Source organism: Bactrocera dorsalis, chromosome 5, assembly GCF_023373825.1.
Source record: "Bactrocera dorsalis isolate Fly_Bdor chromosome 5, ASM2337382v1, whole genome shotgun sequence".
Taxonomy (NCBI): Eukaryota; Metazoa; Arthropoda; class Insecta; order Diptera; family Tephritidae; genus Bactrocera; species Bactrocera dorsalis.
Genome location: NC_064307.1, coordinates 8,411,249 through 8,429,295, shown reverse-complemented (window position 1 = coordinate 8,429,295; position 18,047 = coordinate 8,411,249). Strand labels below are relative to the sequence as shown.

The 18,047-nt window shown below is 41.1% G+C and overlaps 2 protein-coding genes across 7 annotated transcripts in view; one reads left to right on the top strand and one right to left on the bottom strand.

The window, feature by feature from the left end:
* The window catches only part of LOC105231467 (uncharacterized), a 166,186-nt gene that overhangs the window by 130,638 nt on the left and 17,501 nt on the right, over positions 1-18,047 (bottom strand). The gene's annotated exons all lie outside the window — the stretch shown is intronic.
* LOC105231313 (titin) lies at positions 2,018-11,462 on the top strand. Of its 6 annotated transcripts, none has more exons than XM_019992166.3 (9): positions 2,018-2,356; positions 4,434-4,585; positions 4,657-4,932; positions 4,987-5,242; positions 5,301-5,949; positions 6,025-6,215; positions 7,028-7,245; positions 8,201-8,239; positions 10,878-11,462. In XM_019992166.3, the coding sequence occupies exons 1-9, from the start codon at positions 2,258-2,260 to the stop codon at positions 11,044-11,046; spliced, it is 2,049 nt and encodes a 682-aa protein (XP_019847725.2). In that variant the 5' UTR covers positions 2,018-2,257; the 3' UTR covers positions 11,047-11,462. The 6 variants fall into 6 exon arrangements, with proteins under 6 accessions (XP_019847725.2, XP_019847729.2, XP_019847728.2 ...); XM_019992167.3 differs by having other exon boundaries at positions 2,019-2,356; positions 5,002-5,242; XM_019992168.3 differs by lacking the exon at positions 8,201-8,239 and having other exon boundaries at positions 2,020-2,356.

Sequence of the window (18,047 nt, the reverse complement as noted above, 5' to 3'; positions counted from 1 at the left end):
TACCTATACTTAGATCAGCCATTGGTTGTTTATTCTGTGATGGAATATCCAAAAACAAGGCTTTCAGTCCTAAAGAAATGTCTGGTCTCAAATTTGGCTGTATCGATACGCCTAAATGGCAAGCTACTAAACTCAGGTTCCAGAAACTTGGACCTTAGTCAAGTTCGCTATGTATTTTGTATCATCGCTGCTAGAAAGGATACCTGGACTATAATTATATATTTTTAGACGACAGTTCAATGCCAAGGTATATCGCTTAAGCTCCGTAGTTTTCAGACTTACTGTATGCACCATGACAGCGGTTGCATGAAGTCTATATGCATGAGTTAGTTTTCTACTTCATTCACAAGTGTTGAAACGATTGTTTTCGTAACTTAAAACAATACAAAGTGTACAAAAGTTTATGGCAGATAATAGCATGTGATTGTTTTTGTATTATTTCTCACTCATCCACTGTAGCTCCAATTATTACAAGTTTGAGCTTTAAAATGTTGTGGGATTGCGAGTAACTAGCACTTTGTAAGTGAAAAATTGTCGCGCGTTGCTTGCATAATAATAAAGAAAACGAGACAGGGAGCAGGCAAATGAAAGAGAAAGACAATTAAGAAAGCGAGGCAGGGAACAGGCAAATGAAAGAGAAAGTAAATCGTTACGTTGTAGGACAGCCAGAACCAAGGAGACCAGAATGTTATGTGGGAAGTAAGAAAGTGGAAGATTTCCAGAGGAGAGTTGCGTTCTCCGGTAGTTCGACACTAATTGGAACTCTTTTCTGCATAATAATAAATGAATGTAACTTCTATAAGAGTGTACAACTGCTGATATTGACATTATTGGCCTCAACAACCATGCCGCTAGTTGTGCTTTTTCCAGATCGGATGCGAAGAAAATGGGTCTAGTGGCGAATGAGGGCAACACGAAATAGCTGCTGTCATCAAACGAAAGGTCGACGCGCTCGCGACTTGGCTTCCACGTCCCTGTTGACTGTCATAAAATTGAAGTCGTAGATAATTTCGTCTATTTTGGAACCAGTATTAACATCAACAACAGCGTCAGCCTCGAAATCCAACGCAGAATAACTCTTGCCAATAGGAGACAGCGGCTTTAAGAGCATTCGACGAAGGAAGACCTGGAACACTCTGTTGGAAGGACCAGGTGGAGAAGGACCTGGCACCTTGGAAGAATCTGAAATAGCATCAAACAGCAAAACGGAAGAACGACTGACTTTTCAAGCCTTCATAAGCTATTATGCCACCATATTTCTATATATTATTAAGGGTCTTGTTCAGGAAAATGGCTAGACTCAGGTACTTTCTTTTTAATCTAAAGCCCGCTCTACAAAACCAAGCTTCGTTAGCACCTCCGGACGGTAAAAATCTGATACTTTACGCTACGAAGGTCTCTATCATCTCCTCTATCTGCGATAAAGTTGCCGATAATGGCCGATAACAAGGCTCTTACAATAAACTCTTACTCGGAAAGTGAGAAATTGCATTAGAACAAATCGAATTGTTTTCCGCAATAATTGGCGGGCAATTCGTGTCACAACGAAATAACGCAATGCAGAAGCCATGCGACAATAAATGAGCGAACCAATAGAAAGTGAATAAACATGGCAAATAAAGCGATTGAGAAACAAGCCACAAACTGCGGTGAACGCATTTGAGCCGAAAATGCCAAAGCAACAGAAATAAATAGAAATAAATTATCGCCAACATCTTAGTGCCCAATCAATGAGAAATGGCTGTCAGCCAGTCACGTCGACACGGCAAATTGTATTGATTGTCCGACGGACGGGCGCGCGGTTAGCGGCAGCCACTTTATTAGCCAGCCGGTCACACTCAACGACATAAATTTCATTATCAGCCAGCGGCGAGCTAACGAAGTTGCGTGTGTGTATGTAGCTTGTTGTGTGTTGTGTGGCAAGAAAATGAGGAAGCGATTGGCAGCCGTGAGGTTCGTGACTTTACAGCAGGAGCAGCGATTCAGACGATGCAACAAGTAACAACAGCAACAGCATCGGCTGCCGGTCGAGCAGCACTCACCGCCAAGCGCCAACAGGCAAGCGGCTAGTAGTCGCCCGATGGTCATCGCCGTCGTCGCGTCAGTTGCCAATATTCACTACACCGCCGTAGCATCTGCTAGCCAAGTGGCTGGGCTAACACCGAGCGCAAACTAATTGCACGGGAAATTTATTAATCGTCGTAAATCTATTATCAATATTGCCGCAAGAAGTGGAGCATAAATTGAAACATACAAAATGGTGATCGATATTAAAATGTGTCGCTTCGAGAACGTGTCTTGGGGCTTTCGTTTGGTCGGCGGTGCGGACTTCGAATTTCCGCTGACAGTCGTTAAGGTTAGTAGACGCGTAGTACACAAGCAAAGTCGGTTTTATGCCTCCGAAATTCTATTTATTATGAGCGCTCCATTGGCCAAGCCGGTGGGGTAGCTGCTGGCCCATTTTGGGTTTCGGACAGTTCTGCAACCAAAGCAGTAAAGCGAAAAAAGTAATAATGAAAAATTTTGTGGTCAAATGAAATTACGTAACTGTAGTGAAAAGTTCGCTGCGTTGTTGTGTGCGTAAGTACGTGCGCGTGTGTCTTGGGCGTGTGTGTGTGCGAGGGTGAAGAATTAAAGCGCTCGCTTTCAACGATGTTGGGAATAAACGGCAGAGCGCTGCAACTTTTACAACTTTAATGTGCATTTCGCTATGAAGGAAAATATATAAAGGACCACTTGCTAGCTAGCATGGCGACAAATGGAATAATAATTAAAATGACTTTTCGTTAACATTAACAGGCCATAAAATATTTTATTATTATTGCCAATCAACACGCAAGAGTGCGGTGAACGCACACATACAAACGTAAATGCGCTTATTATCGCCTTCATTTAAGTGCACATGTGTGTGTGGGTGGCAGTGTGTGCGTGCGACAGCACAATACGATAAGACACGCTTGGATATCTACACATAGATACACCCACACACTGACTCACATAGCTACAATCATACAAATGTACGAAAGCCGTACAAAGGATCGCTCCACATTGCCGTTGCTTTGTCTTTATTTAATCAGAAAGTCGGCCAACCTTCCACGTCGCGCTCTTTCCAATCTGTCAAACTATCAATCATCACATCGCCATTATTGTCAGCTAACTTTCGCATGAATGCCACACTACTCTCTGCTCTCTCTCTTATACACTCATTGTATTTTTAATTACACACACCTTATGTTCACCGTTACACACAGTTGAGATTATATGAGAGCAAATTTAAGGCGTGTTGAAGTGAACTCGAAGCGAAATGGTTCAAGGAAACATGGAATAAAATCGCTTTGATTAAGGCATATGAAAGAAAATATGTCTGAGTTTGTAAAATATTGCCGAAAGAATGGTAGACATAAACTTAAGATAGTGATTTGCAGTTCTCTCAAAATATGAAAACTAAATTCTATAGAGTTCAAAGGTTTCTTCCGAAAAAGTTGTAATAAATTACCTGAAGATGTACACGTTTGAGCTCTCTTTCATACTCACATTAGCTTCAGCCTTTGTGTTTACTTTTGTTTTTTAATATAAAGCAGTGTTAATTGTCTCTCTCAATTAGTAAACAGACTTAAAAGAACAATCAAAGCTAAGTAGGTCTCTCTCCCAAACGTCTCAGATCGAAAGAAATTTTCATATTGCTTGGGGTCACTTAACTCGGAAATCCAATGCATGATTGAGAGGTGATTTCCACGAAGAAAAACCGACTATTGAATTGGTAACGGAAAATGTGAGATAAAAGGTGTGTGCTTTTGCGGTCTGAATATACCTGCCTTGGCGAATGTCGTCGAGAGGAAATCTGAGTGCGTACTCCATTTTATCACTCATTGTTTTGCCATAAACTTCGAGTTTCTTTTGTCCCGTTGCGTATTTGCATTCTTCGCATTTTATTGCCACACTTCTGTGTACACACACCGTTTCATAGCTTCGCTGGCGTGCTTCTTGCCGAGCGCCTGCGGCGGCGAGGTGAGCGCTTCACTGGCGCGGGCTGCAAGCCGACAACTGTCAATCGGGTAACTCGCAATACTTGAATGTCTAGCCAGACAGGCAAATAAACAGAAAGGAAACCACGAAGGCAGGAGCATTTTCATTCAATGCCGCCGCGTAGCAGCAGCGGATGCGAAGTGAGAACGCAAACAAATGAGGCTGTCGCATTCGCTGTCACGCACTTCTCTGGGGGGAGCCCCAATGTGGGCATGTGAAAAAGTTCATTGCCGAAATTAACACACTGACCTAGCAAACAGGCCGCCACTTGACTCATTGCGGCGACTGTGCCGAAAGGGAATTTAATGTTATTATTCCTTTTCATTTTAATGGTTCTTGTTTGTGTAGGAGGCCCTTGGCTGGTGTTTGATTTTCATATATTTCGTATTACTTTTTCGTTAATTTAGGTCAATGAGGGCAGCATAGCCGAGGAAGCCGGTTTGTGTGAAGGTGACGTCATTGTACGCATTAACGACACGGCTACCTCGCCACTGACACACGAAGAGGCAGACAAGGTAATTAGGCACTGTGGAAATGTGTTCTACATCGGAGTTCAACGGTAAATGGATAGTACAAGATCATTGTGGCGAGTTGAGAGTTATTTAAATTCTAATCATATTTGCTCCGCAGTGAGGGCGAAGAGCAATTGGTGCCGAAAATGTTTCCTGTTTACGGAGCCGAGCGCCCCACAACGCCATTAACTTTCATCGATGTGAGTGGACGTAAGAGCCCTATTCCTCCTCAATTGGAAGATGAAGCGGAGCTGCAGACAGAGATTTTACCCGAGCTGCCAGAACGACCGTCGTCGGTGCTTTCGGAACAAACGGAAATCAAGTTGGTGGAAGAAGAAATTGCTGCGGTGCTTTCGGGTGAATCAGAGGTCCTAACCGAGCATAACGTCTTGGGGTGCGTTTCGTTTGCAATATATGCATGATTGTTTGTTAATCTTTATTATATTAGCGTAAATTTCTACAGACTTTTTCCCAAGCCTGGTGTCTGTATGACCAGCGATGTGTTGCGAACCCTCAATGAAGATGCCACCAAAACAAGAGCCGAGAAAGAAAAAGAAAACAAAAAGTGGTCAACGTTTCTGGTGAAACCTGATCGTCCCATACCGAAGAGCAAGGAACAAATCGAGGCCGAACGCAGAGCCGCCAATGCATACAAAGTTAAGATAGTTAAATCAGCGCCAAGATCACGTTCAGTATCACCGATGGTAAGTAGCTAAGCTACAGTTATCTAACTATTTTCTGTCAATTAATTTTAATTGTTAGCCGCAGCCAATCGTACCACCGACAGAGCCAGTTGAACCGACAGTGCCAGTAGAAACTAAGCAACCGTCACCACCAAAAGTTGAGGAAATTGAAGAACCTCCACCGACTGACAGCGAATTGCCTAATTTGGAGGAAGTAAAAATTATAGTCGAACCGCCAACTGAAGACAAAGAAGGTGAACAAGTGGACACGGCTGACAAACCCACATTGGCTGGCGATAACCAAGCAGAAAACGAAGAAGCGGCTCAAAGCAATAACGAGAAAATATCGTCCACAAACGAGTCGACCCCAATATTGGAAGAAAAACTTGAAGAGTCTTCATCAACAAACGATACTACAGCTGCCCCAGAAGTTTCTACCGAACCTAAGAACTCCATACCCCAACGTGAAAAAACCGACGAAGAACTAGCGCTTGAACGTCAACTGGCCGACGTGCAACGCCAATTGGCCGCACTTTCTTCACTGCCATCCACCATACAATCCACACTCGACGCAGTCACAAAGCAGTTGGCAACACTTCTGCCAGCGTTCCAGTTGCAGACCGGTGCTCAGCCATTACCGGCTTCTGTTTCAGCTTTAGCTGAGACGCGCTCAATTAATCTAGAAAAAATAGACGAAGACGCTGAAGTGAATAAAGCTGAAGGCGAAAGTAAGTTGTGTTTGTGGAGTTTTAATGTTGAACTTAGAAGCCCAGGTTCAACCAACGGTCTTCCTCCATTTTCAGCACAAGTACTTGACTCCAGTCGCGATCAGGATGGTTCAGTTACTGAGAGTGTTGCTGTCGTTGCAGAGGAGGTCACAGAAAGCATTGCAACTGATGCCCCTCCTTTGGATGCAGCGAAGATTCAAGAGGCAAAACAAAATAAGGAAGATACACAGCAAATGGAGGAGGAGCAAAATGCAAAGAAACAAAAGGTTGGTAACATTACTTTTTCTCAAAGAATGTGGTTTCCTAGTTACACAAAATACTTGGCAGTATAGAAATTCAAGTTAATGATTTCAGTAGATCTTTTATTTAATAAATAGATTTAGATATGTAAACTTTGTGGAAGGGAGAATATTAAAACAAATTAGTAATTAAAATCCTTCATGAAAATTTCCATTAGTGCCGATGGTGCTCGTATAAGAAGATGATTAAAGACACACATAACAACCTTAGCTATCCGCCTATCTGTTCGTCTTCTGTTGAAGACATAACTAGTTATTACTATCGATTTTTGACTCTCGAGCTCATTTTATGGAATATATGATTCAATTAATTACCCGAACCAATCTAATTACTTAACCCTAAAAATTTTCAATTATCTTATTATCCACTAAATAATAGCCCTATTTAAAGCTTTTGGTCTTTTACAGCGGCAAACAGTACGCTTTGAATTATGAAGATGAGAATTTAAGCAAGAGCGTGCTTTAACCAAATCGGCAGCTTCTCAAAATCCAACCGCAATATCAAAAGTTTATCATTTTTAGCAAAAATATATACTTTCCGAAAACAAAATAAATACTTAAATTTAACAAAAAGCCCGACTACAGCTATCGTTTTCCTACGCATGACTCACAAAACTCACAGAGAAAAATTAACTTTTTAAGTAACCGTTGATTTCTGAGAAATGCCACTAACACACTTCACCCACGTACACATATCTATAACCTATACCCGCTTTATGTATATTTGTTTGAGTTTGAAATGACCGTAAATTACATGAAACTGGCCTCGAAACTGGCAGCGCAACGATGTGATCGAGGAACTCGAGGAGCAATTGGAACGCAAAAACAATCCTCGTCGCTCAAAACGTGCCTTTGGCCCGCTGACACCATCTTCCGAGCGTCCGCTGGTGTTGCCCGGCGGCAGGCGTTGGTATCGACCCAAGGACGCCTACAACGATGAGTTCATAGCGGAAACCCTGAGTGCACAAGCGGAACTCATAACCGGCACCACATTGGGGTAACTATATTTGCAACTTAACTTTATTTTTATTCTCTCTCTACTTTTTGTGCGCACAATCATATTCACTTAGAGGACTTTTGATTGAACTACCTCTGTGATCAGGGCAAGTACACATATAACCTCACTTAGGGAGTTTACGTTTCAGGGTCTCTACTGATATTTCCTTCTCTCGTATTAAGAGTTCAAACAGTGAAAAATGGGTAGGCTTTACTTGTTTAGCTTCAGTAGAGGTCGCAAAAACCTCTCTCGAACTTTTTCGTTCTCTATAGCCCTGTTAGAATTTGCTTAGATGTCGCGTGAGTGAAAAGCTCATCAGCATTTTAGAAAATATTGTTCCTTGTTATAACACAAAAGAGAATAAATAGTAATCTCTATCATTTAGGAGTAAACTTTTTGAGAGTGGGACACTAAAGCTAGCTTTAAGCTCACAATTAAAATTTAGCGATACGAAATATGTAACTTAGAACGAAGAAAGATGGCTAATTCAAAAACATTTCCTCTCATTTCCCTGAGTTTGAATTATTAGAATAGTATTTAGCATAAAAGCTTTAACTCTGATGCTAAGCAAAAAAAGCTCATCTAAAGCTCGATCACGACTCTAATAAAGTTCAAAAATAATGTTAAATTTAACTCACAGGCAGCTGACTTTACTACTGTTGTATGATTGTGACCTCGGGGCTCTGTAATACAGTTACAATATTAATTTCATCAAAAACTTAATTATTTTAATAATAATGCGCAGTTACGCACGCCATTTGCACAGTTATTTGATTTACAACATTTTTTGCATTTCCCTCATTTCATTTACTTTCGTATCAACTTCATGATCTATGGCATTTGACGACAACAACTACAACCAAACATCAACTACATAATGTTATTTGTGCGCACATTTCATCACATATGAATTCGTCGGCACTCACCGGCATTTATATAAACATCACCAACGCAGTTGCACATTTGAAAGTCCGTTGCTTGGCTACGACCCAAGGTATGCATGAAATGATTTACACGGACCGTCATACAACTAACATTTATAATAATATTAATTCATACACATTTTTATATATTTTTTAAAGTTTGTGTGTGTGAGCGTGTGAATAGACGAGCACTACCCCCGGCATACCCTCATTAAGATTATGTGCCCGAACCTCACTTCCTTTGAGCCACGATTCAATTTGCCATTTAGTGATTGGCAAATTGTCCATATCTTCAACCCATTGAATTTTTATGGATATATTATATGTATGTATGTGTGATTGCATTTTCCATTCAATTTGTGTTTGATTCATGTTCACTTTCTCATCCATTGCTTCGTGTATTGTGCAGCCTTTCACGTGAATATTTGCCAATTTTTTAATAGCAACAGCAATTACACATTTATTTGCCAATTAATGGATTCCTTTCATTCATTTGCGACTGAAGATTGAAGGTAGTGGAGTTTCATCAGCCTTTGTATAGCTTTTTTGTATTTTTTTTTGTTGCCTATAGTTCATATTTATTCATCCGAAGTTTAAATTGGCACTCTCTATTTATCTAGTAGTGAATTAAGGGAAATTCATTTTGCTATTTTGCTAAGGAAATGAAATTGCCAACTTTTAATTGGCAAAGAGCTACACAAAGATCTCAACCCAATATCCTTCGCCTGATTTCATGTCCATATTGAATCCATTTATACATTCCATTTTTACATATGGCAGTTCGTGCACACCTTGCTTAGGTCGGCAATACTATGTTGGAGCTTCATGTAATATGAAATACTTGCTGACCTACCGCGCTGCTAAGAAAGTATAAGAAAGTCTACATGCGAATGAAAAGACTAATCTTTATTATTTTATATTTTTCCGGAGAATAGTTTATTGGAAAGTAAATCGAAAGAAATTTGTAAAGGTAGCTCACTTCATATGCTTATGACCACCCTGCTGGAAAAATATAATAGGAACTCGGTTTTGATAAAAATATGCGTTGTACGACACTACTACACGGTTTCACTAAAAAGACACTCCAAGCTTGCCGTGTTGTATTGTATACGATATTTTCGTGTGTAAAGGCTTAAAGCTGGGCTGCAGCACTTTTAGCAAATGAAAGGCTTGAAACTGGTTATAGCTTGTGAAAATAATATTGAGTAGTCGAAAAAGTCTTTTCGTATTTTGTCATTTTGTCAATAGATGTCGTTGCAGTCATATATCTCCAGTGCTACCAATCAATTTGGGTCATATTATATAATGTTGGAAATGTGAGATTTTAAGTTTCATGTAGCAAAAAAATATATTCGGGGAAGTTGAAAATAAGTTACAGCTGTTCAAAAATGCTGAGTGAATATAAGGAAGAAATTCGATATATTTTGAAATTTTTGTCAACAAAAGGGGAAAATGCCACGCAAGCCACCAATGAAATTTGTGAAGTTTACTAGACCGCTCACATCCTTGATAATTCGGCAAAAACTGGGAGAGTTTGGTTGGGAAGTTTTGATGCATTCACCACATAGCGCTGACCTTGCCCCATCGAACTACCATTTGTTTCGGTCATTATTTACTCTCTTAATGGAGTAAAGCTGGCTTGAAGAGAAGCCTGTGAAAATTACTTGTCGCAGTTTTTCGCCGAGAAATCAGAAAAGTGTTACACTGATGGAATAATGTCTCAAGGGGAAAAATGATGAAAAGTAGTCGACCAAAATGGTACATATTTGGTTCATTAAAGTTCATTATAAATATAAAAACTATAAGTTGAATTTTCATTAGAAATACGAGAAGACTTTTTCGACTACCAAATATTTTCATTGTAAAGTGTAAACTTCAGACGTGTAAGAAATACATTTGCCCCTTCTCCAGATAATCAGCTTTAAAATTTGTTTCATAAAATATTAACAAATATAATTAGTTTTTTATGTTGTTGTTTTTATATAAATATTTCATTGAATAAAAGTTATTGGAGTTTCAACGATCATTCGAACAATTCCCATAAAGGAATAAACGACAGCGCAGTCTTCCACTCTCGAATTACATTCACACATACACATATGTAAAACCGTACGCTGCACAGTCATCGACACAATACATTCACTCACACACACGCGCGCACAGCATCATTACTGCAAAGAGTGATGAACAATCAATTGCACTTCAATCAAATTCATTCATGTGCTTTAATGTTTGTTTGTTCCGTGTTTTTCCTAACCCCCCGCCCCTCGACCGCTTCGTACTCGTACTCGCGTGTAACTACAGCGGTCGGGTCAGCGCAATGTTAGACCAGCTGAACGGCTGACTGGCTGACTGGTAGCTTGAAGTCCCTGCTCACCAAGCAATTTATTTTATTTCATCCAACATTCAATAGTTTTTATCGACATGCTTTTCATTTTACTCATACTTTTTCCACCAGCAGCCAGCATTTCACCATTTCACATTTCACAATTCACATTTCACCTTTTTTGCCGCTTTCCTCATTTCTATTATGTCTGTACAATTGCTACAACTATTGCATAGCAACTTGCTGCATGTTGAAAATAATTTCTCTTTGTGCTCTATTTTATTCCATTTAATTCGTGTTCGTGCTTTTTCTGCACTGCTGTGCTCGGCGTATGTCGGCGCATGTCGGGCCACCACAATGCGCGCACACACACACACATGCAGAGTCAACTTCATGAAGTATCAAAAGCCTGAAAAGAAAATCGACTTGAATAGAAGTGAAGTTTACAAAGTAATTCATCACTTGGACCGACAGCCAGTGCGCGGCATTGAAGTTCGGCCACCCGTGGTGCCGGCCGAAGTGGATATAAGAAAGGTGGCGCTGCAGCCGTAACCTGTCGCACCCAACTGAACTGCGGAACTGCGGCGCAAATGTACGCATGCTAATATCAAAACCATGTTACCGCTGAACTCAACAACTGCGGCGGGCGGCACAAGGGATCCGCAAGCCACAAGCTGATGCGCGCCCCAAACCACCAACCAACCAGCCGCCGCTTCACCGCCACATTCACCACCACCACAAATATAGTGTACACGACTGGAAACCTCAAATACTGAGATGCCTTTGCGTCCTGCGCCAATGCAGATTTCTAATTTAGCTTTTATGTAGACTTGCCAACTACAGGCATTACATACATACACACATATTTAATGTTTTTATGTAAATTTTTCCCGATTTTAATTCATTTCCCATTCGCCTGTGACAAACCAAAGTAAGCAGCGTTGCAATAAATCAAAATTACATACATATTCAGCCCCTCTTCTTTTTTTTACGCGACGGTGGTACTCAAGAAAGACAGGACGACAAGCAGCAATGAACTTGCCACATACAGTGCTGCTGGCTTTATGGTAAAATAATGTTGTAGACATATGTAAGTATAACAAAAGGAGTAGGAGATGTGTCTTTCGTTAATAACATTTTGCGAAGGGGGTACAGAGCAGGGGAATAACTGTAGCGGCGGTCAAGGAGGCTGAATTTGAGTGCTGAAGAAAAGTATTAAAAATATTACAGAACCAAATAAAAATGTGGCAACACACACATATGGCTGCCAGAACTAAGGTAAACTTGTCGCCAAGGCAAGCGCACATGGAGCGTAACCGCGCGGCAGCGAAAGATGAGAATGTCAATAATTTCAGTTTTACATGCAATTGACACAACAATAATCCACTCCAACAAGTTGCAAATGGGCATGCAGCAGCTAACTGTGTATCAAAGTTATCCGAAAATCACGTCCACTTTGCATACGCCAGTCAATCAGGGAATAATCGACAGCGGCAACGGCAGCAGTACCCACTGCAACAACAACAGCAGCAAGAGCGACTTTTCGCTTTTGACATCTGCATTTGTTGGCAGCATCAATTGCGTTGACAATCGACGAAATTTGTGAATTTGAATGCGATTACGAGACGAATGCGATTATGGCAGGCAACGCAATCGCAATCACAATAATAACAACAATAAACATACATATGTGTATGTGTGTCGGTTGTGGGGACGGCAGTGTGTTTGATTTGATTCACTGCCAACCGCCAAATGCTGCCAATCGTTGCCAACTGCCAAATTCATTGTCAACAAGTTCCCTTTGTGGGTACTCACTTAAATACGGCTGTGTTTGCGCCTCTTACATCTCGTGCCCTGTAGGGAAATACAGCAGCCGGTTATTTCTATTCGGTCCTCCTGTTGTTATCCAAAAGATCGGTTGACGACGTTGAGACTGCAATGACGAGAATAACACATTTCTCGCTTTCTCTCTCTCTCTCTCACTATCTCTATTTTATAGTTCCAGTTACATCTTTCAGGTTTCTCCAGACTGGATAAAGAAGCGAGGCAAATAGGTCTGGTAGTGAGCGTGGGCAAGACGAAATATTTCCCGTCATCAACCAACAGAGCTCGCACTCGCGACCTGGCACCCACGTCACTGTTGATAGTCATAACTTCGAAGTCGTAGATAATTTTGTCTATCTTGGAACCAGTATTAACACTTACAACAATGTCAGCCTTGAAACTCAACGCAGAATAACTCTTGCCAACAGGTGCTACTTCGGACTGAGTAGCCAATTAAGAAGTAAAGTCTTCTCTCGACGAACAAAGATCAAATTCTACAAGTCACTCATCATCCCCGTCGTGCGATATGGTGCAGAGCCATGAACGATGATAACAATTGATGCGTCGACCTTATGAGTTTTCGAGAGAAAGGGTCTGCGGAAATCCTTTGCGCATTGGCAACAGCGAATATCGGATTCGGTGGAGCGGTGAACTTTTGAGTTATTCGACGACATTGACATAATTCAGCTAATAAAGAAACAGCGGCTACGCTGGCTAGGTCATGTCGTCCGTACGGATGAAAACACTCCAGCTCTGAAAGTATTCGATGAAGTACCCGCCGGGGGAAGAAGAAGAAGACCTACACACTTTGCATCGAATATTTCTAAAGTTCTTGTCGCTAAACTCTTATCGTCTTTGTCAAGTTCGGCGATTCCTGTGGGGAATGTATAAATATATGCCGCGAGTTCACAATTGTCAATTCCATTTCAATTTTGGGGAATGGGTTCTACAATCCACTTATGAGAACGCGTATGTACGCACAGACAAACACAGATTTTCAAAAATGCGGGAGAAAAAAATATATCATATCTCGCTTGTAGGTACATTTGTGTTATTTAGTCCTTGATTTTACAAGCACACTATACTATACACATTATCTAATAAGAATAAATGGTTATTTCACTTACAATTTTCTTATGAAAATTTTGTGGCAACTCAACATGCCTCCCACTATTCCGCAATGCAAGTAAATATGTACTCATATGAATGAAATTCAGTGCAGCTTACTTCGTAGGATAAAGTTCGTTTGTGTATGGGGGCGTGTGTGCGGCACTCCACCGCAATGTTGGCCAAACCAACACCGGCCAGTCAATGTGCCACTTCCTTGGGCCTCTGTCATTTCCAGATCATGACGGCGCCGAAGGCTTTTGCTCCAATGCAGCTAAATAGCCGTAGAGTGCAAGTGATGATATCCTCGGCGCCGGCAGGACTAGCTTCGCCGCATGTTTAGTTGGACTCGTTACTGTCGCAGCTGCGCCACTCTCGCTTCCTGTACTCATTTTACGGCCGCCAAGTGTGAACGAAACCGCTTTCTGGCCGTTGAGGGCGACGAGCACACTCTATTCCATAAATTTGGACTTTTAAGTATTCGAAACAAAAACGCCCAAACGCCACAACGCAAACGTGTTCATATATACAGTATATACCGGTATAATGTAAATATTCAATTTCGAGCGCCTTTAAGCGCAGATACATACATAAAGTCTTTGTAGGTTCTTTGCCGTGCTTACGGATTCGATAGCAAGTTGGATGGTGTGTGTCTGTGTGCTTTCGCCTGCCAAATAATATAACTCCAGCCATGAATAAACTAATAACTTAGCTGTTCGGTTCTTATCGGATTAGGGAGCAAAGTAAAAACAAATGTGTGTTTGTGCACTTTTTTCCCAATTGCTTTCAGCTTCAGCGCATTGCCGTAAATTTTGCGCAAAGCCAATACAGAGACAAATAAATACAAAAACAAGCACGAATTTACTACAACAACATACATATATATATGTATTTGCGTTCAGGTTGCGAAGCAAATGTTTGGTTTTGTTAACTCATTTAAAGTTCAGAAAAGAAAATGCGATTCACCAAAGTTATTCTCCAATACAAATGATGTGGCATATATTTACTCAGCCCGATTCCACATTCCAAGGACATACATATTTCAAACCATGTCGTGCCAAAACGCCAGCCCTCTGGGCTACATTGCCAACGCACTCATTTGATTTCTCGGTCATTTACATACTCGCAGCTCAAATTTCGTATTTTGGTCCAGAAAAAGAGCATTGTTGCAATGTTGCAAAATAGCAGTAATGCGTTATGCACTTTACATAAAGTATACTCTCGGCTTCCTCTTCAATTTGCTTGTATTATTTTACTTTTCGATTTTCTCTCTATCGTTTCGAATAATAACACACATGCAAGCGCGCACCGTTACCCGGATTATTTTTCCCAAAGGTATTATTGCTGTTTATGCGGATCGACACACACCATCTCTTCGTCGGTTTCAAAGCTGCTTTTGATGACAAGAAAAGGAACTGTCTTTATGCCGCTATGTCTGAATTTGGTATCCCCGGAAAACCAACTGACATTGAGCAACACCGAAAGCTCCGTCAGGATCGGGAAGGACCTCTCGGAGCCGTCCAATACCAAACGAAGTTTAAAGCAGGTCGACTTCCTATCATGCGACTTCTTCAATCTACTTCTGAAGAAAATCATACGTGCTGCAGTGCTGAATTGAGAAGGTACCATCTTCTATAAGAGTCTACAGCTACTGGTGTATGCCGTTGAGATTGATATCATTCGCCGTAACAACTGCGCCGTTAGTTCTACTTTCTTCAGGCTGGATAAAGAAGCGAAGCAAGTGGGTCTGGTAGCGAACGAGAGCAAGACGAAATAGCTCCTGTCATCAAACAAACAGTCGGCACACCTAAGACTAAGTACCCCCGTCACTGTTGGCAGTCACAACTTCGAAGTTGTAGATAATTTCGCTTATGTCGGAACCAGTTTTACCACCAACAACAATGTCAACCTCGAAATCCAACGCAGAATAACTCTTGCCAACTGGTGCTATTTTGGGCTGAGTAACCAATTGAGAGATAAAGTATTCTATTGATGAACAAAGACGAACAAAGAACAGACTCTATAAGTCCCTCATTATTCCCGTCCAGAGGCATGGACGATGACAACATCTGATGAGTCGGCGTAACGAGTTTTAGAGAGAAAGGTTCTGCGGAAAATATATGATCCTTTTCGCTTTGGCAACGTCGAATACCGTAGTCGATGGAACGATGAGCTGAACGAGATATACGATGGCATTGACATAGTTCATGAATGAAAACACTGCAGCTTTGAGAGTATTCGTCGCAGTACTCGCCGGGGGAAGCAGATGAAAAGGAAGACCTTCACCACGTTAAAAAAGCCTGAAGGAGATGAACTAGTTACACTTGAAATATCCAATTGGCGCCAAAGAGCGAAAAGGAAGAACAACTGACGCGCTGTTGTAAACTCGGCTATATCCAGGTAAGCAGTGCCTATGCTACTGAAGAAGAAGATTACAGCCGTTTGCAACTAGTTGTAAGGTCGAGCTGTGTATGCTGTAGGCTTTCATCACGTTCGCTTGACTTTGCATCATCCAAAATTTCAAAGAAAAGTGGAAGGGTTAGGGTACTTGCTCACTACGTCTTGTGTTGACATACAAACGTAATGAATCTAACCTTCACATGTTTGAAGATTTAGGCACTCAATTCTAACATTGGTGTTAAAGTAATTCCAATATGCTCTTATATATTTCATACCCAAGAACTTACGGACCTCGTTTAGAAATATTCCATAATGTTAGTCGGCCATACAGAGAACGGCCTCAGTCGAATTTACCCCTCCGTACTGATTTCTATGCAACATGCGTTCAGAACATTATTACACACAACAAATATGAGTATAGGTTTATAAAAGCAAACAAATAAATATTCTTATTTTTATTTTCCATTTGATTTAAATATGTGAGGACACAAAGATTCCTCAATGACCCTGCTGCAAAGCTTAGTCGGCCTTTTGCTTGTCTATTTCAAACGTGGCAATCCTTGTCTATTTAAGAGTGTACAAGTATATTATATAAAGGGAAAGAAAATGAAATATCAGAAGCTTGAAAGAATTTTTTGCAAGACCATAGGTTCAGCTCCCTGAAAGTTTTAGTTAGTTTTATAGATTTTTCAGCTGGAAGTTTCTGAAAGAAAACCAGTAATAGCGGAGTTTTCTTTTTAATCAAAGGTTCTTCATATACATATCTTGATGATAAAGAAAGTCCAGTCCCTTTAGTGTTTGCGAGCGAATTGCGAGTTCTTTCCAACAGGGCACTTTTTGCCCGAATACATCTGGGTCAAGCAATATGGGTTGATAACATTGTGTATGTACAAATACATTTACATTCCTCGTTGCAATCGCTCGTATTAAAATTGAATTTGCTACAATTGTGTGAAAGAAGCCGAGAAAAAAGCCAAATTGGGGCGATTCGTCGCGTTTGTGGTTTTGTGGTCCATTCGATAATCTTGTGGGGGGCTACAATTTGTTGTTTATTCTACGAAACTAGTCAACATTGAAAAGCGAGCGGAGAAGATTATGAAGAAAAAGGGGTTTCAAAGCCCACAAAGTAGACTGAATCCTAATCCAAAATCCGATACTTAAATGAATTTATTAAATATATTAAAATGAAGTACTTGCGTCTTAATTTAGTGAATAAATTTAAACTTCGATTCACATTTGAGGTGTCTTCGAATTTAAAAATTATTTTCACAACTCCGCGGAAACTTTGGAGGATTCATGTAAACAAAATTTGTAGAGATGAAATCTGAAAGAAACTTCAATTGCTATACCTATATGCCGATTGTTAGGAGCTTTACGGCCGAAAGTGCAGAAGCAGAAAACGTCATAAAATGCGAAAAAACAAAGTCGAGGAAATTGCGCGCACTCAATAAAGGGCGAAATGCCGTCAGCAATTTGACACCACGTTCGCCAAACACTCAACCGAGTTTAGTATGCGGCGACCGGACAGAAAAGGGGAGAAAATGAAATTAGGAAGAATAAAAGACTCAGAAATATTCAAGCTGAGACGCTGTGGGGTCGTCGGTAACAACAAAAACAACAACAACAATGAAAACAGCAGCAGCCGCAAACTGTAAATCCAATAAAATAGTTTAAGTAACGTTGAATGAGTACGCACGAGTTGCCTGCCATGACCTAATCTCTCCGAAGGCAACCACACGCAAGCCGAGTGAATGTGTGCTCTTGCTATTTCGGTTGACGCCAAGAGCGTAGGTGACTGAGGGATGTGAGGGGTTTGGGTGTGAGAGCTGAAGGGTGAGTAGCGCCTTGCGCCTCCTTCGCATGGTGCCTCTTAAACACCTACTGCTCAGAAGTTCGAATGAAGGCGACGTCGCACACACGTTCGTCAAGCCGCGCGACCACAAGAATGAATCTGAAAGCGAATGTTTACGTGCAGTGGGGTGTGTGTGTGTGTCGAAAGCACTCGCACGCAGCGACCGCAAAACCAACACTCCGCCAGAACAATCACTACCACACTATCCCGTCGCTCGCCTGCAGCCATGTTTAGTTCGCTAACTAAACCGCAGCAGGCATCCCGGCAACCAGGCAGCCGACAGGCAAAACAAACACATACTTTCGGCTAGTACGCCTTTGTTATTGTCTGACTGTATTCCTGCCTGCCTCTACCAAGCTATCAAGAGCTT